Raw genomic sequence first — 25,141 nt, 5'->3', positions numbered from 1 at the left:
ACAAAACCTCTTATTCTGCCTCCCTGGATTCCTATAACGATGAGGAGATTAATGCAAATGCATGGATTCACAACTGCTGCATGTAACAAGCCCAGCTATGCCAACAAAAATCAGGGCAAGTCACATGAAAATTCCAATTCAGGGACAAATATCACACAATTTGAAATGCCACATACCAGGCAGGGAACATACTTCAATTTATAAATTCAACAAGGTATCAAAGCAAGCAACTAAAACAGTAAGAAAAACACTGGATTCTATCACAGAATTAGCATACTGGTGCTGTCAACTGACTTGTTTAGGTAATACTTCGCAGCATAGTTCACACCCTCTAAGGAAAGTGATATGCCTGAAATTGTGAAATCTTCCCCAAATTAAATATGTATCAAATATTTAGGCTACAAACACTCTCAAAGCACACAGTTTTATGCAGATTCACCTCACCTGTATGACCAACAAAAAAAAAGAATGAATCCATTCATTTTCCTCAGACATAAACTGTAGTACCATGTTAAAATATACTCTAAGAAACAGCCACAAATTCATTATATAATTGCTGAATACTTCTGTAAACTCTCCCTAAGAAAAAGTTAAGTTAGGGACCTAAAAAGTCACATACACATTTACAGAAATAGTGGCAAAATCCTGTTCTCATCCATTTATAAACATATGAAAAACACTTACTCCTGGAACCAGGTTCTGGCTACCAGTGTGCAGAGATGCATGCCAGAAAACCCATGGCCAAAAACAAAACATGGTGTTTAAATTGAATTTTCTGTTCTGGCTCCTCCAGCTGACCAAGTCTGCCAGCAAGGGCCATGTTCTGCTTCATGCTGCAATGAAGAACAGAAAATAGGGACATCTGCACTCACTTTTTCCCCCACTTTGGGTTGAAAGAGGCTAAAGGAGAGAAGCCATGATTAGGTGCAAGGTTGGCAAGGATAGTATGTGCAGATAACAGGCATGTTTGCTGGAAAATCCTTTCAAGAATAAAAAATACAAACAAAAAAAAAGCCAAATCCCACACATTGCTGATCTGCACTGAGAAGCACAGGCAATGGTAGGGTCCAGCCTGATCAACCTTAGAAATGCCCCATTCCATAGAAAACACAGGCAGAAAACTGCTAAAATTGCCCACACAAACCCCTCTGTATGTGTTCATTTAAGCATAATGCTTAAATGTAAAAACACCCCTTGATAAGTAGGCAGGAGGCTGGAGAACAGCAGATATGCCATAAAAGCAGCAGGATGGAACAATTTTAATGCTCTAGTCTGGAGGCACTTCTTAATGTCCTTACACTAATCCCCATATATGCTCATTTCCGATTGCAAATTTCATTTTTCTCAGCTCAGCAGCCCTGCTGCTGGGGCTCTGCTGCCTTCCAACCCAACTGGGGGCCCAGGTATGGGCTTAACTCTAGAGCATGAGACTGTGCAATAAATGTGTATTTCTCCCTTTAAGCTAATGCCCCATTTGGCTAACTCTGCTTAGAAATACATGAATTTAGGTGATCTGTAGCTTAAAAACAACAAGCAAACAATTCCAGTTAGCTTGCAGACAACACTCAAATGCAATCAATGTCCCAGAAGGATTTCCCTCAGCTCAAGATGGAAATGATGTGGAGCTGCTGGAGAGAGTCCAGCGCAGGGCTACAAGGATGATCAGGGGCCTGGAACATCTGCCCTATGAGGAGAGGCTGAGGGAGCTGGGCCTGTTCAGCCTGGAGAAGAGAAGGCTGAGAGGGGACCTGAGCAGTGTCTGCAAGTACCTAAAGAGAGGCAGTGAGGAGGATGGTGCTGGCCTCTTTTCAGTGGTGGCCACTGATAGGAGTAGAGGAAATGGCCAGAAACTGAAGCATCAAAAGTTCCACAGGAACTTAAGGAAAAATTTCTTAACAGTGAGGGTGACAGAGCACTGGAACAGGCTGCCCAGAGAGGTTGTGGAGTCTCCTTCTCTGGAGATCTTCAAACCCGCTTGGATGCAGTCCTGTGCCACGTGCTCTAGGTGACCCTGCGTGTGCAGGGGGTTGGACTAGATGATCTCTAGAGGTCCCTTCCAACCTTAAGCATTCTATGATTCTAAGATTGAAATTCTTTTTTTGGCCCAGAAAGCAAGACTCTTCCTACAGAACAGTCCCTTCTTAACCTCCTTGCCAACATCCCCAGGAAAATTATATGCAAAACATTTAAAACTAACAGAAATTACCATGAGATCTTTTCTCAACAAATTAGAGGCTCAAATGGAAGGCGAGCTGCTGCTCTAAGCAGAGCTACTCCAAGCCTAGGTGGGGAGTGCAACACATTTTCACATACCTGTAACCTGGTCTGAATACTTATGGGGATTAATATACTTGGGCAAGTGGGAAATTAAAACCAATAAGATTGGTACAATAATTCCTAACAGAGAAAGTAAGTCCATGCAACCATGCAAAGTTAAAGCAAGGAACATGTTATTAAGATTCAGTATAACTGATTTCAAAACTGTTATATGACAATCTGTCACATTTCTGATCAGCAGATTTTAAAAGTTGTCAGATTAAAAACCTGACATGACATCTTTTTTTCAATGTGATAATAAGATTTTACAAAAATGTAGTATAGAACTTTGTCAGTAAAAATTGCTATTCATATAGCATTGCTGGTCAACACGTTACATATGCCGCTTTCCAGAAGGGTAGTGGTTTCTAGATACAGATGTTTGTTCTTTGTCACACAGCTAAGTGACTTACTAGGGAACATAGAGGACACAGGAGCTCTACTGATTAAAGACAACCCCGGCTTCCAGGAGATAGAATCTAGGCTAGAAAAACTGCCTATTACTATTTCACAAGTAAATCCAAGTCACAGCAAGGTCAGAATAGAAAAAAAAAAAAAAAAAAAAAAAAAAAGATAGTGCTTAAGCAGTATAGCAGTATTTCAACATGCTAAACGCATGATATTTGTAGCTATGCAATTTCATGCAATGAAAGAGAAAAAGTGGAATTTCAGTTTTTGAAAGCACGAACTTGAGTACTTCCTCCTAAGCAGACAGAGAAGCATTTGCTGTCTTTTTGTTCTTAAAAGGCAATTAAATACCATAAAACACACAATGCAGAGATGAGAGATATGGGTTTATAACAGATTACACACCTTGATTTGCTTTAAGCTTTTCAGGGATGTGAGGATAGATGAGATCCTGTTACATACATTAAACTGTAGACTGTTGTGCTGGGTAGCCCATGCTCTTGATGAAGAAAAGCATAATCAGGGTCTTCTAAATTAACCATTTTTTCAAACATTAATCTAGATATATTTGTTTTTAATGTGTTCATATTAAAAATTAAATGCACAACATATCATGCACTGTATCCTCCAAACTATTTGAAATTAAGGTCAAGAAACATATTCTACTTTTTGGAATTAAAGAATATTTGAGATACTCCACACAATTTTATAATAATTTACTATAAATATGCTCTGGATACCTTTTGTCACATTATTCTCCTTGGCTTCACATGTAAAAAATAATCATAGCATCAATAAAAATAAGCTTTCTAAAAGGAGAGCTCATACTGCACTCCTAAGCAATGTTTATTTTAATCTCATTTTATTTTTCCCTAGAGTCTGCTCCAGAAAGAGAAGATATTATTGCATATATTTAAAATACAAACACAAAAGCACATACATTCAATATATAGTAGTAATAAATATATGCATGTATGGGTAAGTGCCTCTCTCTGGAAAGGATCTGGAGGAAAACAGGATCACCACTTAGAACACTGTATTTTGTGCAAGTCCTGCAAAGCTGAGGGCAGAAGTTCCCAAACTGCATTCCCATTAGCAGCATGCAATGACCTCAAACTGATAAAGAAATAAAAAGTCATAAAAAGCAAAGAAGTCCCGGTTACTACATTTTTCTCATATACATTTGGGCAAACCATCAAAGCTAAAAGCAGCTGCCGCCAAAGGACGGGCATTGGAGGAAAGCCTTAATAACAGGCACATGGACAGACACAACCGAGAGCTGCTCCAACCTTCATGAACATCAGCATGACAATCTCTTCCTAAACTGAGGTGAAAGGAAGAAAACGCATTTAGCCTAATAAAAAACCAAAGAAATTTCCATTTTATTTTTCTGCTGCGTGATTTCAGCCCGTCTGACACAGGCTCACATATTTAAGAAACACAGAGCCCCTTCAAGCAAGCTGGACGGAATATTGAAAACTTGAATCTGAGAGCGTCAGGACAATTTCAGCCCATCTCCCACAAGGGATTCTTTGTGGAGAACAAAATCTCTTTGTCCTTCAAAATGGGCTCCAAAATCCCTTTTACAGGGGGAAGAAAGAGATTAATGACAACTGGGCAGTGCAGTCAAGCACTATGAATCCCACAGCTAAGTACATGAGCCACTCAGATGGAAGAAAGATACGATCGTTAGCCCACACTATTTATGTAGAAGAAGAGGAAGAAAGATGTCAGCGTGCCAGTTCCTTATATGAAGTCAGTGCCTTAAACTACAGAAGACAATGGTGTCAAGCTCAATGTAAGCCCTACAAGGCTGAAAAACATAGAACCTACAAGCCTTTGAAAACTTCTGTTCCAGTGGAAAACTCTGCTTATCAGAAGCCTGGTACCAGAGGGCGTTATTTCTGTCCCTTCTCAGGTGGCCAGAGGATAGCGGGTCTGCAGTAACACTCCTTCCACTGCCATAGCCTGCCCTGCTGCATGGCGACACAGATTGATGGAGCTGGTCAGACTGGAGGAGATAAAAGAGAAGACAACCCTGTGGTGTTAAGAAACAGATGGGAAACACAGTTTAAATCATAGCTGGGCAGTTGATTTCACAAGGAGGAGGGTTGTTTATGGGGCCAAGCTGCAGGGTCATTTGTCATAAATGTTCTCGAGAGGAAGCTCAGGTCAGGGAGACGGAGGGAGGGACAGTGTTTGCTATCAAGTCATCGCGTGCTGGCTGCAGAGCACTTTGCCAGCACTGCTGGGCACTGAAGGCAGGTTTTCCAGAACTCTGGAAAGAGCACAACATTCTTCTTCCCTCCCCCCCCCCCCCCTTTTTAAAAAAGTTACTTTGAATGTCATAGGATTGGAATAAGTGACTGACACCAAAGATACATTGTCTTTCTCAAAGACCTTAAGGTAGGACTTCATCTTCCAGCCCCCTCTACCCCTATACTTACTAATCTTTTGCTGACCCTCACTTTTGAGCAACCTAACTCCAGACTTCTAGCTCATTTTATTTCGAAGCTGCAGAAACCCTTCATTTCTGCCTTGAGCTGTTCCAGCAAAAAAGGAAAAACAGGGAAATGCAGACATGTTGATAAAAAGGTTACAAAAAATGCATCAGTACATATCTGAGTCCCGCCATTCAGAAAACACTAGCTCCACAAGTTCCAGGAATTAAGTTGTTCACCACATGTTACTATGTTGTCACTCCCCAGTTAATTCTGAATTAAATAGGTGTCATCTGCAAAGGCCTCCAGAGCACACGTCCTTCCCCAGCTTACTAGAGCGACAGGAAGCCTCCACCAGACATTAAAGGTGTCCCTCCACAACTAAGTAGGCACGCAATTAAACACCACTCTGGCAGTTTTTAATGAAACCCAGCAGTCACTGCATGGGCAGTAACACTATTAATTAGAAACGGTTTCGAAGCACCGCTTCATAAATGGGCTATCAGTTTGGCTTTTGCCAAGTCTTATGTTGCATGGCCACAGTTGGACAGCTATTTAATTGAAGTTTCTCATCCTGTTCAACTATTTATCTGAAGAGAACATAAAATTAACTACCAGCATCAGTGGACACATTCCTTTCATGCAACTCACCAAATATAAAAGCACTGACCTGCAGAGGTCCTGCAGCTCCAAGAGGGGAACTTAACACTTTTCCATTCCACTACTCTTTGTGAGAGCTCAGTCCTCCTGTAGGCTAAAAATACTCAACTATTTCCACTGAAACAGCTTTCATCATCTCATGTTTAAAAGACACTACCCTGAATCCGCTCTGGACAAGGCATAGTAGAGTTTAATCTGAAAGCTCCTGTTCGGCTGCAGCTGACGACCAGGAAACAGCCATTCAGAGCATACACCATCACTGCAAGGCTCAACATCAGAAATTTTCTCTGTTTAGCTAATCAATTATAATTTTTACTTGCACATGGTGAAGCAACAGCATATTTTATGCAAATAGCATGTTTAGGTTACTAATAGATCACTGTAATGCTTAGTGGCAAAGTACTACTCAAAACACTGAGACTGTTTCTTTCAACTTAATTCCTAATTTACATGGATTTAATGAATTACAGCTCCTATTTGTCTATATAATAGGACACTATTATATAGACAGATAGATTATATTTAGTGTTATCAAATAACACTAAAAAGTGTTATTTGTCTCCCTTCCGTAAATAAGGGCAACACTTGCTATTTCTTGCTGTAGCTGAAGGTGGGATTAATAGACACATTTGTTACAAAAACAGTGCTAAGAGACAACTCCTGCTATAAAAAGAAGAGCCCGTCGAGCCGCTGTGGCCATCGCTGCGAGCGCTGGAGCTGCAGCGTTTGAGCGGATGGCTCCATGTGCTGCCTCCAGCAAGGCACGAGCAGCAAGCCCGGCTTGAAATTGCAGCTCGCCGTGTCGGAGCTGATGCTCTGCAGGCAGCAAAAGCGCCCACGCCAGCACCGGCCTCGCTGCCACAGCGCGGGCTCATCTGCACCAGCCACAGAGCCACTGCGATGGCTCTCCCAGATGCCACAGCATGAAAAGCAAAGGGTGGCAGTTAAACAAGCAGCAACGCACACCAGATGTCTGAGCAGGACATCTAAAAGATCTGGAGCACAAGGAAGCATATTAAAAGAAGTCTCCTTCCATGCCATAAATATTTATACTAAACCCAAGAAACTGGCTGAGTTCAAACTTGTCTGATATGAATCATACAGCACTTTGCTCAGTCCTTTTCATTTTAATGTTACTGTAAAAAAAGAACACCACAAAGAAGGTGCCATAGCCATGCCTACCTTTTTTCCTTTTAATTTACTCAGACCATGTTTTGTAAAGCTCCTGCTTTTGATCAAATTACTTTCCAAAGGATATAAACAAAACAACTGCATAGTTTGACTTTAGTGGGCAAACTCCTGTGCAGCATTTTCTGGTATTCCTACATCATTTAGATTCATAGAAACAGTTTCCTTTTGACTGGACAACTTGAATTTTCTTCACATGGCCATTTAATTAAATTAGCAATGCATCATGCAAAGGAAAACTCCAATCAAAGAATATGGATCCACAAAACAACCATTTTTTGAAATTTTACAAATATTTGCATCTACTTGCAGCAGTGAAGCCTACCAAACCTAGCAGCTAGGTAACCAAGCAGCAAGCCGTGCCATGACTGATGCTGTGTCTCTGGCAACCCGCGGGCACGGGGGCCATTTGTAAAACAAGTCAGTAATCATTCTCCAAAAAGATAGGCTGATCTAAATCTCTAAATCTCTTTTATTTTCTAACTAGAATGAATTCACATTTAGTCATAAACAAAGGAGAAAAAAAAAAGACTTTTTTTTTGTATGTTGAGGAATTACTATCAATCCCTTCGAACCAGGGAGGTGTAATGCAGAATGGTTTCCATGCCTGCTCTGTCAAATAGGTTTCCAAGAAAAACTACTGCTTTTTAAACATAACTAGTTCCAAACTTTTCCTGGGAGAGCAAAGATATTTCTTGGAACCTGCCAGCAGAGTTTGGAAGAGTAGGAGGAAAGTTCTGTACTACACTGTTTGAGTCTCACAGTAGACATGGACCAGTCCAACAAAGTGATGAGGAGTGAGAGAGAGGGGTATGAGCATGTCTTAAAGGAACCAAAGCGAGACCCTGGTAGCAATGTCCACCACACAGACTGCAGCCCAAGGCCCTGTGAAAGCATTAGTTTATTGGTTATTTAAAATTATTATTCCCCCTCATCTCCACAAGAGCTATACCTACTTTTCTTCTTCTATTTCAGTCTCCACCAATATATACTGCATGGGAGATGACCTTCTCCTCTAAAGAAGAAAGGAAAACTAGGCAGAGGAGGATGGTGCTGGCCTCTTTTCAGTGGTGGCCACTCACAGAACTAGAGGAAACAGCCACAAACTGAAGCATCAAAAGTTCCACGGGAACTTAAGGAAAATTTTCTTAACAGTGAGGGTGACAGAGCACTGGAACAGGCTGCCCAGAGAGGTTGTGGAGTCTCCTTCTCTGGAGATCTTCCAAACCCACTTGGATACAGTCCTGTGCCACGTGCTCTAGGTGACCCTGCGTGTGCAGGGGGGTTGGACTAGATGATCTCTAGAGGTCCCTTCCAACCTTAAGCATTCTATGATTCTATGATTCTATGATTTAAAATTCTAGAAGGGAAAAAAATAGACCTTACCGTGTATTACTACTTCAAACAGGTTCTTTTTTTTTCATATCAATAACAACAAAGTTAAACTGCAAGGAAAAGAGTGTTATTAAATAAAAATCTGATACCAAATAGTGCCATAAAAGATAAGTAAAGGAAACATTCAAAACTGCATTTCATGCTTTCCCTCATTCTACTTTTCATGACTTAAATTCCTATCTATTATTCCTATTAAATAACTATCTTTGATAGTTAAAGTAGTTACACAGTATCTTAGTAGATCCTTTCTTAGAAAGTATTTTGAATGGTCTCTACCTCACTGAGATTTCTGGGTGATTTCCTTTGCCAAGAAGCAAAACAAACAGCAACACCATCACTTCAGCTTCACCATAGTTGCACAAGAAAAACTGTTACAGGGGTTTTTGCTAATCAGTAAAATGTTCACCTTATCTTAATAGTGATGCCAATTTATTGCTGATGTTAAGAATAAAACATCTTAACGGTTGATGTTAATGTTGTTAATTCTAACAACTCAACTACCTGTTCAAAATTGAATCTGTGCTAGATGACAACCTATGGCCACTCTTCCCTTCCCACCAAGACTCATAAAATACCTGCCAGGACACAGCAAGCCACAGGCGCTACACTGTACCCGCTTGCAGAACTGGGCACAAGAACGTTAGCTCACTCACAAGAAGTTGCTTGATGAAATACCAAGGGAAACCATCTCAAAGAAACTAAAACTGCCTTGTGGCATTTACAGTGTACATGTGACCGCATCCACAGTCTTGACATAATGCTAATACAACCACTTCTAGCAGCACTGTAGTCAATGGTCCCCCAAAGTCTACGGGTTGCACCGAAAGGGAAAGGAAACAATGACTCTTTGTGTCAAGCAATCATTACATGCTGATTTGTAAAGTAGTTTTGAGGAGATGATACAGACTTTCTGATGAAGAAAAAAAATCGCTGGCTATAAAATAAAATTAAAACCAAATCCACTCATGATTCTTCGATACTGGAAAAATATAATACAATTTTTGTAAATACTTCTCCAGAAACTTGCGTTCGTTACTACCTCATGTTATTATCAGAGAAGAATTATAGGCTCTGTCCTGCTAGATTATTGTTAGTGTAAACAACTTCGCTAAATTGCTTGGCACACAGTCTGCTTGCAGCATGTTAAAACTCTGCAGCCTACTCAGCCAAAATCAAATAAAGGCCCATCTGTATTAATCCTCAAGAAGAAATTAATAGACAACTATTTTCATGCAAAGCAGATACTTTAAAAAGGCAAAACCAATACATATGGATGAACTTTTCATTCATAATTTTAGATGTCACACAATGAAGCCTGTTGTTTAAGCTTTTCATTTTTCTATAAAAGTTCTCTATACAATACAGTGCATTGTTCAAACTCTGCAGCAATTTAAGCTTTTTCAATGTCTCCTAAAATCCCTGGATTTACATCCAAAGAGACTTGGCACTGTAACAAATTTGACTTGTGAGTAACAAGTTAACAGCCTTTAAGCAAATTGCTCATTAACACAGAATTCAGCTTACTGCCACAAACCTCACTACCTTTTCTCTCTTGGAAAAAGGCACTGCCTGTCTTACCCATTTGAAAGTTGTGGGCTAACCCACTATCATATTTGTTTCTCTTCTAGTTCTCACTACAGAAGCTGAATTAGTAGGAAAAGTGAGGAAACAGAACTCCAAGAAAAGAATTTTAAATCTAACTCAAAGCTATCTTGCCTTTGATGAACAAGAAAAATAAACAGAATTTTGATGTCAATACTGAAAAGGATATTCCCAACTTCATGCCAGGAGGAAATGAGTAAGAAAAGCCCATCTGTGAAGTTGGAGCTCTTTGTTTTTTCCTGAAGATAAAAGACATTTAAAAGCAAAACCCACTGATTATTCTCTAAATGTGGCATACTCTAGGTTCCTCTTACTTTACATGATGGATTAATGCAAAGCTCAGTCTGAACTGGAATTTTACACAGTATTATTAATAAGAACATTTAGTTCACTATGAAGGAGATTTCTATCCCATTTATTACTTTATTAGTTCTTAATGTAAGCATAGTGTTAAAGTCATTTTATATATTTAGAAACTAACCTTTGGAGTTAATAGGAGAAACCGATGTTACAAACCCAGAGTAAAATGCAAGATCAGCAAAGAAAGCTGCTGGAAACTATTCTTTAGAACTCAAGAAAACATGTTATATCTTGTTAAAAAGCAAATGAAGTTAGCAGAATCTGTTTCAGGCTCTGTATTTGATATCAACATCTAAACTGGTCTTTTTTTGGGAAGATATACATACACTCAAAAGGGTTTGCAGTGTCCTAAGAAAACACAGAGCTACGCAAGCTCAGCCCTGTAGCCAAGTAATGCTTCACTGTTACAGGAAGTCAGAGAAATAATTATGTAATATGCCACTAACTAATGTAAGCTGTCCTGAAACCAAAAAGGGGTGTTTTTCTATAAATCTGGATCCAATTTTCTTCATTAAAAAACTCCAGTCTTTGGGACTGTCCAGAGAACCCTGCAAACTATTCTGAGTGCTCCAAGCCCCAAAACATGCCTGGGGGATTTCTTAGCATGTTATTGCATTTCTTTATACCTTTCACAGCACAGCAGTTCCAGCGCTGGGAAGGCAGCAATAACACAAAGCATCTGACACAGGGAGCAGGAAGAAGGCAGGCAAGATTCTGCCTTGCACCACACGGCCATCTGCATGTGCCCTCAGATAAATAACAGAACGAAGCCACACTCTCCTGGGGAGGCTGTACCTTCTCATACATATTCTGTTGGAAACAAGGAGCCAAACCTTGCTAGCCTGCCCTGGAGTTAGTCAGAGAGCAGGATCACCTGCGAGTTGTTTAGTTTAACTCAGAGCCGTCCTTGCCATTACCTCACACACATGGCTCTCAGAGAAAGAATATTAAGCTGAAGTTAAGTGAGTTTCCATAGCAAAATAAGATGCAGATGTTCCACCTCTGAATACATGTTCAGATGAAGTCCTTGTCACTAGAGACGAAGCCCTGGGAACTGCAGCCTGCTACAGAGCGGTTCTGCCTCATGGTCTTTTCACCCCACTGGACACCAATCTGATTTTCTGATGTGTCTGAGCTCATTAGAAAGAAAACGCTGATGCTAAAGCACTACTTATACTGGTCACTGTTGATAACTGGCAGCAAATGTTTAGTAGAAGGATATGAAGTGTGTTCAGGTTAAAAATCAATAGTAAGATGCTGGTTATTTCTTCTTTCCTAGTTGCACCAAACAGACTAAAAGAAATTGCTTGATGTGGTTGGTCCCTGCTAATATCACTGTTATTTTTCCATCATGGAAGAATGAACATTCTTGTTTCAGCAATTTAAAAATTTCATCTTTCATCAGCAAGGAGAAAAACGCTAATTTTCTTTTTTATGCAACTTTCAAAGGTAACATTAAGATTCTCCTTCAAAAGCATCATTCAGAACTGAGATTATCATGGGGCATCACCAGTAGCACAAAGCTCATTATAATACTAAGAAAACACTCAGAAAGAGAAAAGTTTTAAACAAATCACCTCAAAGAAAGGAAGTTGCTTATTCAGTGGTTATAGACCCCCAGCCCAAAAACCTTCCACCTCATCCCTGATTATAAGACTTTTGCAAGCTGGGATTGCCTAAATTATGTCTGTATACAAAGTTTTCCCTTATTTTACAAAATGACAGAATAGTGAAGAGTGGAACAGACCTTTAGAGATCATCTAGCCCAATACCATGCTTAAAACAGAGTCAAATAGAGTGGATTTCTCAGGACCATGTCCAATTGGGTTTTATCTTTGCAGATACCCAAAACTCCACAACCTCCTTAGGCTACAGGGCGCTGTGTTTGATCACCCTCACAGTACATATATATATATATATATATATATATATATATATGTATATATAAAGATTTCTTATATTTTGCAAACACACTGATACTTCCTTTTGCTTAATGGGAGAACTTCATGATCTCCCATTTCCCCCAAACAAAAAAAAAAAAGCAAAACTCATACTTTTCTATCCATAAAGTAGATCCCATCAGCAATTAGTCACTATGCCTCTCTTCCTCTAAACCTCCACAGCATAAGCCAAAATTGATTGAGAATAATAATTTATGAACTAAGCAGAGACCAAAGATGTACTCATTTTAATTGTCCATGGCAGACCAGATTTTCCTTAATAGCATTTGGCCAACAAGCCTTCTCTTAATCACCAGCATGTGATCATGACACTACTTGAGGAACAGAATGAGACTTAGACATATCTCAGGTTTCTTACACTTACCAGGCCAAAAAAAAAAAAAAAAAAAAAAAAAAAAAAAAAAAAAAACACCCACCCACTACCCAAGTGCTGGCATTAACTCCATTATCAGAAGCTTGCGGACAGTAAGTTACTGTCTGCAGCTCTTGTGGGGCAAAAGAAAGAGGACTCCTGTTGGGATGCACACAATATTGTTCTACTCCATGCCAAATGCACGTGACAGAAAACCTTTTCCCATTTTTTATGTACCAGTACACCTTTTATCCCTAAACCTAAAAACAGCCAGGTGAGAGAACAGCAGCTACAAACCAACGGCACATGACTGTAGTTGCTTATTTCATAGGTGAAAGATTATAAAGCTAGATTATAGCTAGTAAACATCATAAAATCGTAATGGTACATTTTGCTAACATACAACTCATGTCAAAAAAGGAAGTGTTTCAAACAAGAATCTAAAATAGCAGGGAAGTCATTCCGTTTATTTCCTGTAGGAGACAGGGATGTCTTTCCTCTAAAATTTCAAACCTATTTTCACACCATATAATGTATCTGTGTCTTATCCTACATCTGCAAAAGTACTTTCAGAAATATATCTACTTATAAGTAGTTCAAGTATGACTGTCAATAAATCCTAATTAATTGAGTTTGAAAGGGCACTTTGTTCTCAATACACTGTACTACTCACTGTACACTCACTGTACACTGTACTACCACAGCAGTCTTTGAAAAGACAAGATCCATCACTGCTGACACAACTCTCTTATAAAATAAATACTATGGCAGAGGCATGGAAGATCTGTAGGCATCTCTAAAATCACCCTTCAGAGTTCAGTGCAGACATTGCCAGTGTTTATACTTTTTAAACCACTGGGATATAAACACCTCACTATAAACACCACTAAAGTTTTGCTTTTCTTTTCTTCATTTTTTATGTGTTTATTTCAGTGTTAAAAACGTTAACTTCCATAGTAAGGAAAATAGCAGCAGATGTTTAAGCTAAACAAAGACTGCTCCAGTAGAGTGTATTCCTTAAGCTATTCTGTTACTTTGGAACTACCAAAGCTAAGATCTGTTTAAATAACAATTCTTGGAGAAGAAGGGTAAGAAAAGAGAGGCTGGAGAGAACTTCCCATAAATATTAGGCATAATTATAATGAATTGAGCTAGTGAGCCAATACTACAGTTCTGATTTGTCAACAGACTTCTCAGGAACATGGCACCAGGTAGGAAGTTTAATGAAAAATTTCATGGTCATCAAGTTGTCAGTTATATCCTAATCACACACTAATTATTACAGAGAGCAATGACAATAAATAAATAAAAAGAAAAGCCAACTTTCAGGATCCTTGATCCAGCACTCTAGTGATCATGAAGTTTCAGAGAAAGAACATGAAAATGCAACTGGTCTAACAGTATCTCACCTCTATATTATCCAATATGGATGAACTTCTTGAAAACAGATTTATTCAAGTAAATGTCTGTACCTTTGTGCAAAAGAGAGAAAGGAGAGAGGTAGAAAGAAAGAAAAAAAAAAGAGAGAGAAAAAAGAAATAAAAAAAAAGAGAAGGAAAAAAAAGGCAGCAGAGGTAGGAGCAGTCCTGCAGGGAAACCTGCCATTTCGTGAAGGCAGGAAATGTGGCCATTTGGATTTAGTAAGAGAAAAGATTGTATTTTTCAGAGCGAGGTTCAGCTCTCTGATTTCTGGCCTAGTCCTTTCCTAAAGGGTGTGAATAGATAACTCCTCAGCCTAGCTACACTTTTTGCAGTTTCTTCCCTGCAACAACTAGAGCAAGTTTATTTTCCAAATGAACATGGAAAATGTTCCTGCTGAATCAGAAGAAAGATTTCTGCGATGCTTGTGTGTGGCTACAGCAAAAACAGCTCTGCTGCCAAGCTGAATTAGCTCAGTGGTGGTTCTTTCCAGTCAAAGCCAGGCCATTACCACTTCTCCAAACTGCACGTAGATAAAACTCAGCTAGATTAAGAAGCTGATTCTACCCCATTACCTCAGGCAACTTCAAAACAGGACTCCCCATGTCTAAAAAATCAAGAGCAAATGCCAACCTACATTAGCTGAAGACAACAAAAGTAAAATTCAGAGTCCTGCACAGCAAAGAAATTATGTTTTCCAACCCGTTGTGTAATTCTTTCCACAGGGGCCGGGTGCGTGGGGTGGTTCTCGGGGAGGAGGGGTGTGCACAGTGGAGGAGGGGAGCGTCGGCTGCGCGGCCAGGGCTGCTCGGAGCTGCACAGGAAACGAGGAGCCAAACAATGGGCGGCTCTGTGCTGCTCTCCGCGCTGCTCGCGCCGGCGCCACCGCGGCCGCCCCGCCGGCCCAGAGATTTCGGTCAAGGTAGCCAAAGAGGTCCAGGTTGTGCCCAAAAGCGGCAGCGCCTGTTTGGGGGGCTGCAGTACGAGTAGAAAGGTACATCAGCCCTCCTACCCACGTTAGAGACCATGGCTTTCACCGCTGCAGAAATTACAAACAAAAAACGTATCTGTCACAATAGAGTGGCCAAAGGGTTTATCTGATGTTATCTTCAAGAAAAAAAATACAATTAAAGAACACTGAAAATCCTCTTTGTGAGGAAAGCGCAGAAAAACCGTGTGGCGAGAGCAAACGTCCCTCCCTCAAACAAAGCCCCGGCAGCCGCTGAGCTGCGAGCTCTCCCGCAACCCACGGCAGGCGTTTCCTTCAGGACAGACATTTCATGCTTGCAAACAACAAAAACACCCGACGAAAGACGCTTTGTGAAATAAAACCATTACCTTCATAGCACAGAATGCCAATATTGTTGTTCATCTTGTCCAAGTATTGGTAGTTCAACAGGTCCATCTTCATAAATAGCATTTATTGGGCTAGCAAAAAAGACCAGCTTGTTTGCTTTTGCCCAGATTCAGGGAGAAGGAAGCCAGGCAAATGGAGCCGAGTATGTTCCCAGCTTCCGAAACTTCCCTAGCGCAAGGCCCAGCCTTCAGCTAATCAAAACAAAGTATATTAAAGGAAAACTGGAAGAATTAAAACACACTCTCCCTTCCAAAGTTTTGAAAAGTAAAGGTAGACTGTATCCTTCAATACAAAGGAGAGTTTTAAAACTTTTCAAGTCTTTGTCCAAATAAAAAAGGGGGAAAAAAGAAAGAAAACAGGAACAAGGGAAATTTCCTAGGACAAAGACACACTAGTTCTCCTCACAGCCCGCTGCAAGTTAACTGCACTGACATGCAGGCTATGCTTGGTATGACTCGTATGTAAACTAGCTTCCTCTTTCTAGCGGGCAGAGAGCACTGAGCATGCGCACTGAATCCCTGGAGCTCTTCAAATGTCAGGGATATTTTCTGCACAAGATCAGGCTCTAAATGTACTGAGTGTTTGAAAGAAAGGGGAGGAGGAGGTGGAGAGCCTGTACAGAAGGGGCCGTGTCAGCGCCGCTCTTGACAGGAAGCAGCGCTGCCACTTTGGGGCTGCCGAGGGGGGCGAAGGGGAGCCCGAGGAACAGAGGCCTCTGCGCCGCCGGGGCGGATGCGGAGCCAGTTAAAGGACAGAATAGCTTTACTTCTGAGCAAGAGAACCGAGCTAAAAATCGAGCTAGTTTAGAGGAATTCTTCATTTTAAACTTTTACTTAATTACTCAGCTGCCTTTTTCTCAAAAGTTAAAAAGTCGGTGGCTCCTGTTCAGCAAGGCTTTGAACATAGCCCAGTATCGCTGCAGTGAAAAGTAGAGTTATTTTACACCAGCCAAATGGAGTTTTTACAGCTCTGATACGATAGGAAGAATTGAAATTAAAGAAACAAGATGCAGCAGTTATACCTGCATGTATATATACAGGCACTGTGTCCTCACACAGCAATCCCCAGGGAGTATCAGCAGTTATACACCCTGGGCTCTGGATCCTGAATAGCTGTTAAAGCTCCAGTTCCAGAGAAACAGAACATGGAGTGCTTTTACAGTAGTCATTCTCAGCTCAGGATGTGGTCTGCCCTTCTGCAGTCCAAACCTTGATCTTGCCTTCCCAAGCGTATATAAACGATCACAAAAAGGCAAACACATATGTATGTATGTAGGCCTGCATGCAGGCCTGCGCTAGCCTAATGGGCAGGAGTCCCCATTTCCTGTGGCAGAACAAAGTCCGATTTGACAGGAAAAAAAAAATACTCAGAAAGTTTGGTGTGAGGCAAACAAAGAACTAGTGGAGTCTCAGTCCTCCTGCTGCCTCTTAGGCTTGAGGGCAACTCTACCTGCCTGCGAGGGAGACTTGAATATGCACAAAATATATACAGGGAAAATAAACAGACTGCCATTTCTACCTTTATAGTCTTTTCTGTATCTTAGAGAAGGTATATAGATTTAGAGAGGCATTCCATGGAGTGACATTTTGTCAAAGCAGCATCACAGAGCTGTCTGAAAGAAATTTTGCTTTTCCGAGACAACAAAGCTTAAAAAGTATTTTCTTGATTATTACTACAGAACGAAACAGGCCCTCTTAATTAGAAAAGTTACTAATCCCAAGGAATTTAACATGGCATTAAGACTTGCGGTACTTAACGCTCAAGTAACAATAACTTTTTGGGGTAGTAAGAACTAATAAAAGGGTTGCAGCTATGTTTCTTCCTTGCAGGTTTTCTTACCAGTCAAGCTGTAACCACTTATCTCCAGCACAAAGTAAAGCTTGGTATTTTCTAGAAAGAGAAGTGTTCTTAATAAAGAAAGGAGCATTATGATTCCCAAGTAATTTCAAGTACCTCATTGTCTTGGGCATGCTCAAATTCAAAAATATTCTATTTTGATCCTTCCTTCAGATGTCCTCCTTCCTACCATTTAATAAAGACAAAGAGAAGTGCCAGCTAGTTCTCTGATATATAAAATGACATAAAAACCCATGCATAACTAACAAAAGGTCCTTCTACAAGAAACTTAGGTTTCTTATGTAAAATACGTCAAAGCTTTGGGTAAAAAATATTTACAATGCATACAGTTTTTAGTAAATAGACTAACACTGAATTTATGTTAGCATAACACATTTATAGACAGCTGGAAAGGACGAGAAGAGATAAATATTTCAGTTTCCCAGTTTAAAATATTTAAGTTTCTGTTTTAAGTGCAGTTTATGGAAGAGAAAAGGAAGCAACAGCCTGAGCTTTTCAGACAATAGGGAGACAGGGTTCACACGTAACATGCTAGTTTTACAAGGGCTTTACAGTTCAAAGCACAGTATTTCAAATTCCCTTCAATACACCAAGATACAATTTTTTTCAAGTTGATTTGAAAAGCACTGTTTGGTTTTCCCTGCAAACCACTGACTGTTCATGGTTACTGCCTGGAAACCAACAAAGAAGTTAAGATCACTGCTCTATAGGTTTTTAGGTTGCAATGACCATTGTCAAGTGTTATGCAATTGCTAGGATGCTTCACACTAAATAATAACCCAGTACTGAAAATAGGGTGCTTTATGAATACCTAAATTTAAGTATAAATACTCAAAGTAAGAGAATGCCTACTGAGAAAATATTAGTGAGAAATATTATATTACTGAGAAAATATTACTGAGAAAACTATTTATGTGACTATATCTCAACATGCCTAAAGCCAAAATTTGTTCATATGGAATCTTTCTTTCGAAGAACTTCATGAAACTTTCAAAAGTCTTTGGTCAGCACACCTTAATAGGAAAATCTGCCATACAACATGGGTTTAACATTAACACACTGCCAGGTTTTGCTTTCTGGTAACGCATTCTGGTTCTCAGCATACACAGCTCCTGACTCCTTGATTTGTGATTCAAATGTTTCACCAGTCTAAGATACCTTCCACTGAAATCAATAGCACACAAGCAGTGGCCACGTAACACAGAGAGAAATACAAGCTATTAGCATCATTTTAGGAACATTTTTAGTTCTTACCCATTCTGCTGCACCCTGATATTTGCCAACATGCATCTGTATTGCATTGCCTACACTTCACATAAACGATGATGCTTGCTATAGCATTGCAACACGTTTCTTTTGCAGAACAGCTACGCGCCCGGCCAGTGCACGCTCAATCTTTAGTACACCCACACTCTTGACACAAGATCCCCCCCTAGAGGTACGGGAGCACCCGCACATGGCTCCTCACGAGAAGGCATCCGTGCCCACGTGCCCCTCGCCCTGGGAGACTTTCAGGAAAGACCTCAGCATCAATCCGAGTTTTGCAGGTTTCTGAACAACGGCTCTCACAAAGCAACTCCAGAACACAGCCAGCCCATAACACCGGGCTGGATATTGAGGTTTTGTCATGTTTACAGCATTTAAATGACCACTGAACTGCTTTAGAGCAACCTTTCCCTAGCAAGCTGCAACACAGCGGCCTTCCCTGGGCTCTAAGCCTGCCCAGCCTCTCCACTGTTCATCCTCCTTCCTGCACCCCCGCCACAACCACAAGCACTAAAGGGCACAAGAAACCCATGTGGTTCAGCATCATAGCTTGGTCCTAGCTCATGCCACATATGCCACATTATCTTCTATGAGGAAAATGGGCCTCACTGCCTGAGAACTGACACCTTAGAGGCAAGATGTGTGACCAGTCATTTAGATCCAACTTAAACCAATTCTGCAAATACAAGAAGGAAACCAGCTCTTCATAGATGCAAGACACATCCTGACATAAATCATCCCCCACTAGCCCCCAGCCCAACTCCATGTCTGGATAGACACAACTCTGTCAGTTTCCACAGTCAGACAGGCGTTTCTGATCTCCCAAACGGCAGCTGGTACCTCATTAGCCTTGGGGAAAAAAGCACAGAAATAAAGCAAGAGTCCTGCAGGAGCGGCTTTCATCTTTCATCTTTTTCATTTGTCTTTAAATAAATATGTTTTAGGCGCCAGCTGCTAGGTGGCGATGTGCCTAAAGGTACAGCACTGCTTTTGCTTTTCTGTACATGCAGTGGTACAACTGCTGCACTTAACCGCCTCAATTCCTTATTTCAGTTTAAAATACATTTCATAGAAAAACAGCAAACAAAGGATTCTCATCTCAGCAAAATGAGGCTTTTGTTTTTAAACAAACTCAGATCTGATAGGAAAGCATAATTAAAAATATGTTACAAACAGGAAATCCAAAGATAAATTACTGTATGATCAGGAAAGCAATGTTTAAGTTTCTTGCAAGCAGCTGCCTCAACAGCCCTGCTGCCAGCACCCACGTATACAATAACACAGGAGTAAACTTGAGGACCCAGATACTACAATACGTGGCGTTTTTCTGATTCTGGCCCCCTTTGCCCCCAAAGTACAACCGAACAACCACTGGTGCCACGCTAGCAAACACACATTCCTCTAGATCATGTAGGTTTTCTACCTAAAGGCACATGGCAATTAACTTATCCCTTTCATGGTCTTTAAAGAAAAAAAGCCTCCCTAGATAGAAGACCTAAGGCTAATGCACACATTCTTATTTCACCTGTATGCCATGATATAAAGATTTCAACAACACAGCAAATGTTATAGAACACAAAGAAGGTGTTGCTATTATCAGTGCAGTTCCACAAGGCTGAAATATTAGGCTTATGCCTGAAAATTTTCCAAGCTCTGCAAGGTGAGGGGTCCTTGACAAAGGTATTCAGTACCTCATTTATCTTGCCTTCATTCTTAGAATACATGCTCAAACTCAACAGCAGACAGTGAAAATCATGCTTGCTAAGCATTTTTTAAAATCATTTCTCAGTAATTATTTACATTTCACAATTTGTTCGTTTTTTTTTTCTTTTTAGCCCTTTAAATTATGTTAAAAATACTTTTTAAAATCAGCTAAAGTGAGCAATAGATAAACCTAGTTTATCTAGGTCAAAAATGTTATTTGCTAATTAAAATCTTGATTATCTTTCCTGTTACTTGCATAGTAATTTATATGTCTAGAGAGCTGATAACAATCAGAAGCATAATTCATCTTGAACTACAAAGACTCTCAAACAGAATTTCAGCACTTCCAGATGCAAACAGTGAACATGGCAGAAGTAACTCTGCCATGACCTAGTAGTTTTTCAAACAGAGCAGAGAAAATACCACTTTTGGAAAAATAAAAGTTAAAACACAATGCAAAGAAAAAAAAATCAAAGTTAAAACACAATGCAAAGAAAAAAAAATCAAAGTTAAAACACAATGCAAAGAAAAAAAAATAACTTCTGAAGATAGCTCATCAGAAAAAAGAAAAAACACCAAGTCAATTTGATGTGAACTACTCAAGCATCTGAAATGCTTTTCACTTAGAAAAAGCATTTACTTAGGAGCCAGATCATGTGTAGAGGTTAGATTTAAAAATTACTGTGTGTATCCCTCATCTTAGGGAAGAGGCAAAGCCAGTTTCAAAAAACCACTAATTATAGGGTATAGAATCAAAGCAAAGGGCTCTAAGATTGCTAAAGCCTTTGAAAAGATCTCTATATTGCTAGCTTGGCGAGACTTAAGATGCTCACAGGGCCTAATTCAACTTAGACATAAACATATGCAAATCTACCTATGTTGAGCTTGCTTTCACAGATACTGAAAATATTACAGGCAGGTATCAACACTGGAAGTGAGTTGAAAATGTGAATTCCAATACTATCTTGCTAAGGGCAATCAATTACACCTTTTGTTACTAAACTAATTAACACCGGCTTTTAAACATTAATTATCCTAGACATTTGGATGAAAATATTAATAAGAACCTGCTACAGAGTCCAACTAAATAACTTGCAACCTACTCATTTGCCTTAAAAATTAATACTAGAATTTCACTCCGGTTTTAAGAGTAACCTTTGCCAACTGAGGGTCTTCTTGTCTTGAGAGTCTCTAATATTAAAATAGTGTTTTATTCCCCCTCCAAATTACTTACCATCCTAAAATAATTAAACAGACTGAGTTATCCCAAATCCTAGTATTTACAAAGACCACAGCCACAGAAGGAACAGTGGATATCGATACTCTAGATACTGATTAATATATTGTCTTCTGGGTCAAACAGAGAAAAATAAGAAATACCACATACAGTTATCAAAAGGTTGCTCTTACATTACTTAAAGTAGAAAGAATATTGATTGCATATAATGACGTATACAAGCAGATCATACATGCACACATATGCAGATGTGTTGCATGTCACACTGGCGAGAATGCTAAATTTCAGTCATTCCAGGAGCTATTGCAGAGAAAAGATCAGCTGATTATGAGTACAGCGTCATTGGTCTCACAAGGAAAGAAAAAAAAACCTCAACAATTTCCAAAAATCATTGGCCCTCCTCATTCCCAAAACATAAATATCAACCTCAGTGTTCGTGTACTCAGTACTGACAGTGAATGATGAGATATTACTAGAAAGCTGAAACCCTCCTATTTCTAACAGATTGAAGTTACTGTTTCCAGTGCTGCAGGGACACAAGACATTCTCATTTCCAGACAGGCTATTTTGGCCTCAAAGATCAACGTAGAGAGTGATGAAAACTGTCTATCAGCATCTTTTGCCCCCTGGGAAAAGATACAAGTGAAAAAGTAAAAAATGTGTATTGTTATTAATTTTTAGCTTTCTGACAAAACAACAAAGTATTGGGAATTATATGTAAACAAGCTTTACATTTCCTTTATGCCCTGTGCAGCAGGCGCTAACCTTTTCTTATAGCACATAAGTCACAGAGTGTTCCTGACTATTGTCATTTTTAACAGGAGACCATGGTTCAGGATGTAAAGTTCAACAGCTGCACGGAATAACAGAAAATGTTATTTTCTGATTTACCACCCTTTGATGAATCCTGCTCACACCAACCATTTTACGGAAGTTGTGTGGCATTAGAGTCAAGTGCTGCAGTAATTTGAGACTGAACACTACTGGAGTTCAAAGCTCTATCAGCTTTTACCTCTTACTCATTTTTAATCTGGTACTCCAAGAAAACACGCGTAATACATCCATATTGCCCTAGCCCTCCGTATCCCAATCTTCCAAACTGTCAGCATGTTTCAATCATATTCCAGAGAGAGTTCTCAAAGACAACTGCGCTCCAGCATGCATGGTATCACTGAAAGAGAACAAGCTTTCTTCCCTTAGGTCTTCATTAAAACCTAATTTAGAACACAAGGATCAAAAGCTCTACTCTCATGGAAGCATTAGCATCTAGAATCCTACAAAAATATAATGGGAGGTTGCATAAATCTCATTTGCTTTTAAATTGTTGCCTAAGTCTGTCTAGCTTAACATAATACAGGTCATCAGTTTGGACTGATTACTCTTAAGACAGGCATACTTTGTACAAGTTAATCACTGCATAGGCTGGAAATGTTTGCAATACCTGAATGAAATTTTTTTTTTATGCATATTATGCATGTGAAAGATGATGCATTACTAAAACAAGCTTTTTCAGAGATGCAGCATATGAAATATATTTCAGAATATTATATATATACTTACATAATGTCTTGAATATGCAAAGGTTATCAGTGTGCCTTAAAAGGAAATAACTGTATAAGCAAAACCTCTTTTATCACTATAACTAATGACTGACTTAACCACACATTTTCTACATATGTCTTGTAAATCAGAAGACTACACACAAGCGTAGCAAGCTGGAAGGCTGTGTTGATTAGGACTGGTCCCAGTAGTCCCCTTATCTCCCATAAAGCAACCAATATATTTCAGAGAGACAATGGTATCCATCTTGAATTAAAATACTATCTTGCTGTACTCATCTATTTCAGGCCTACAGTCAAAAATTTGAGTAAAATAATCCTTAAAAAACAAGGAAGACAGTTACAATTAGCATCATTTTTAGCAAAACATGCATTTTCATAGCAAACAAAGAAGATTTTTTTTTCCTAATACCACCAACCCTAAATAAGGATTCTAAAATATTGATGTGATACTTGAAACTCCATTAGCAAAACTGAACTAACAATATAAAGGTATTAAGACTTAGGTAATGACCAGGACCTAGGTTACCTAGCGTAGCTTATGATCACAAACTCATGTGGAACTGGAATTGAACTGTGCAGAAATCCACTGTAGAATTTATTGCGTTCTGCCCTTTCACATACACAGAAGTTGGCAGGGCAGAAAATACACTGTACTTAAGTCTTCAGTTTAGCCTTCCACCCACAACGTAAAATTATGGCTCACACATACTGTATCAAATTCCATTTTTGGGACACAGTTAGAAATGAAAACCAATCCAATAGCATTGTGAAATAACGCAATAGATTACTAAATTTTACAATTGAGCTTGAACTATTGCTAGACCATATATGATCAGAAACATCCTGTTATTATGACACCATTCAATATGGTAAGTGCATAGAGCAAAAAGGCATTTTCAAATTAATTTATTATTATTATTATTTATTACTATTTGCCTACAGACACTTCCTAGAAAAACAAGAGAACACACACCATTATCAGCTCTTTGGACTGACCGATTACAATACTTTAACCAAATTTAAAAGTCATTTACTTAGCTTTAAATAATAACAACAACAAAGTGTCTTTTTACATCTAGAACACAACAACTCCTCCCAAAGTGAATCTTATGAGACTGGACAAAGTGATCCCACGGAAGTGGGATTTACTGCCGTTCCTGAACAGATTACACCTTCAGTTTTTCACAAGTTTTTTTTTTTTTTTTTTTAAGGGAAGTCACAGAGCAAAAGACTAATTAGTGCTAATATTACCAGAAATTCTGGGCTTGCTGTTTCCAGCAGTTAAGAGAAATTGAACTATCATGTGTAATTGCTCAGGCTAGAGCCCCCGAGATAAGGAGTCACAGCAACTGCTCTGCATTACTGACTTGCTGAAACCATGATCAAGGAAGAAATAAATTGACACAACATAAACCAACGAGCATCTAAAACATATACAGGAGTGTAACACTGTATCACAAAATCAGTTGCAGCCTTAAATTTCCGCATAACTAAGTTTATGTCAGTTTTGGTCATCTATGCAGAAACAAGACCCCTGGGTGTGCAGGGAGCCCCAGCACAGTTACCCTGCAAACCAGATGGCACTGAAATGCATGTGCCTGTACCACAACCAAGTCTGGTTTTGCTAGAATTCTTAGCTGTGCTGTTTTTCTTTTTGTTTTAAAGGGAAGGAGTAGAAAAAAGGTTACAAAATTTAATAAATAGAAAAGCACAAAAAACAAAGATGGGATTTTTTTTTTTAATATTTCCGCTACGTGTCTTAAAAAGCTGCTCTCAGGACAAAGACTATAATAATTTTTTTTTCTGTGTGCATTAAAATTATATGCAGAACATTGCAATGTTTGTAAAATCACTCAAAAGTTAAAACCTGCTAGGACTGGGACTTGTGGGTAACCTGTTCTGCCACGCTAATGCAGTTGCACTGCAAAACAATCTTTGATTTCCCCACAGCCCATTATTTCCCACAGGATGTCACTTCCTTATGCGCAGAGAAAGATTTACTGGCTCTGTTCCTGAATCAGGACTGAATGGAATCATATCAAAGAGGTGTTGTAAA

The 25,141-nt window shown here is 39.4% G+C and overlaps 1 protein-coding gene across 2 annotated transcripts in view; it reads right to left on the bottom strand.

The window, feature by feature from the left end:
- The window catches only part of VGLL4 (vestigial like family member 4), a 73,873-nt gene that overhangs the window by 27,173 nt on the left and 21,559 nt on the right, over window positions 1-25,141 (bottom strand). The window contains exon 1 of one of the 2 annotated variants that reach the window (XM_010217318.2): window positions 15,441-15,893. The exons of the other annotated variant lie outside the window; for it this stretch is intronic. Coding sequence (XP_010215620.2) covers window positions 15,441-15,522 — 82 coding nt within the window. The 5' untranslated portion in view covers window positions 15,523-15,893. Of the gene's footprint in view, window positions 1-15,440; window positions 15,894-25,141 lie in introns of those variants that run through there. 2 annotated transcript variants of the gene reach the window in all.

Source organism: Tinamus guttatus, unplaced genomic scaffold (genome assembly GCF_059628265.1).
Source record: "Tinamus guttatus ecotype Peru unplaced genomic scaffold, ASM5962826v1 Tinamus_guttatus_pri_ptg000169l, whole genome shotgun sequence".
In the NCBI taxonomy this organism is placed as follows: domain Eukaryota; kingdom Metazoa; phylum Chordata; class Aves; order Tinamiformes; family Tinamidae; genus Tinamus; species Tinamus guttatus.
Note: the sequence above shows the minus strand (reverse complement) of the source record. Positions and strands in the feature narration are given on the sequence as shown.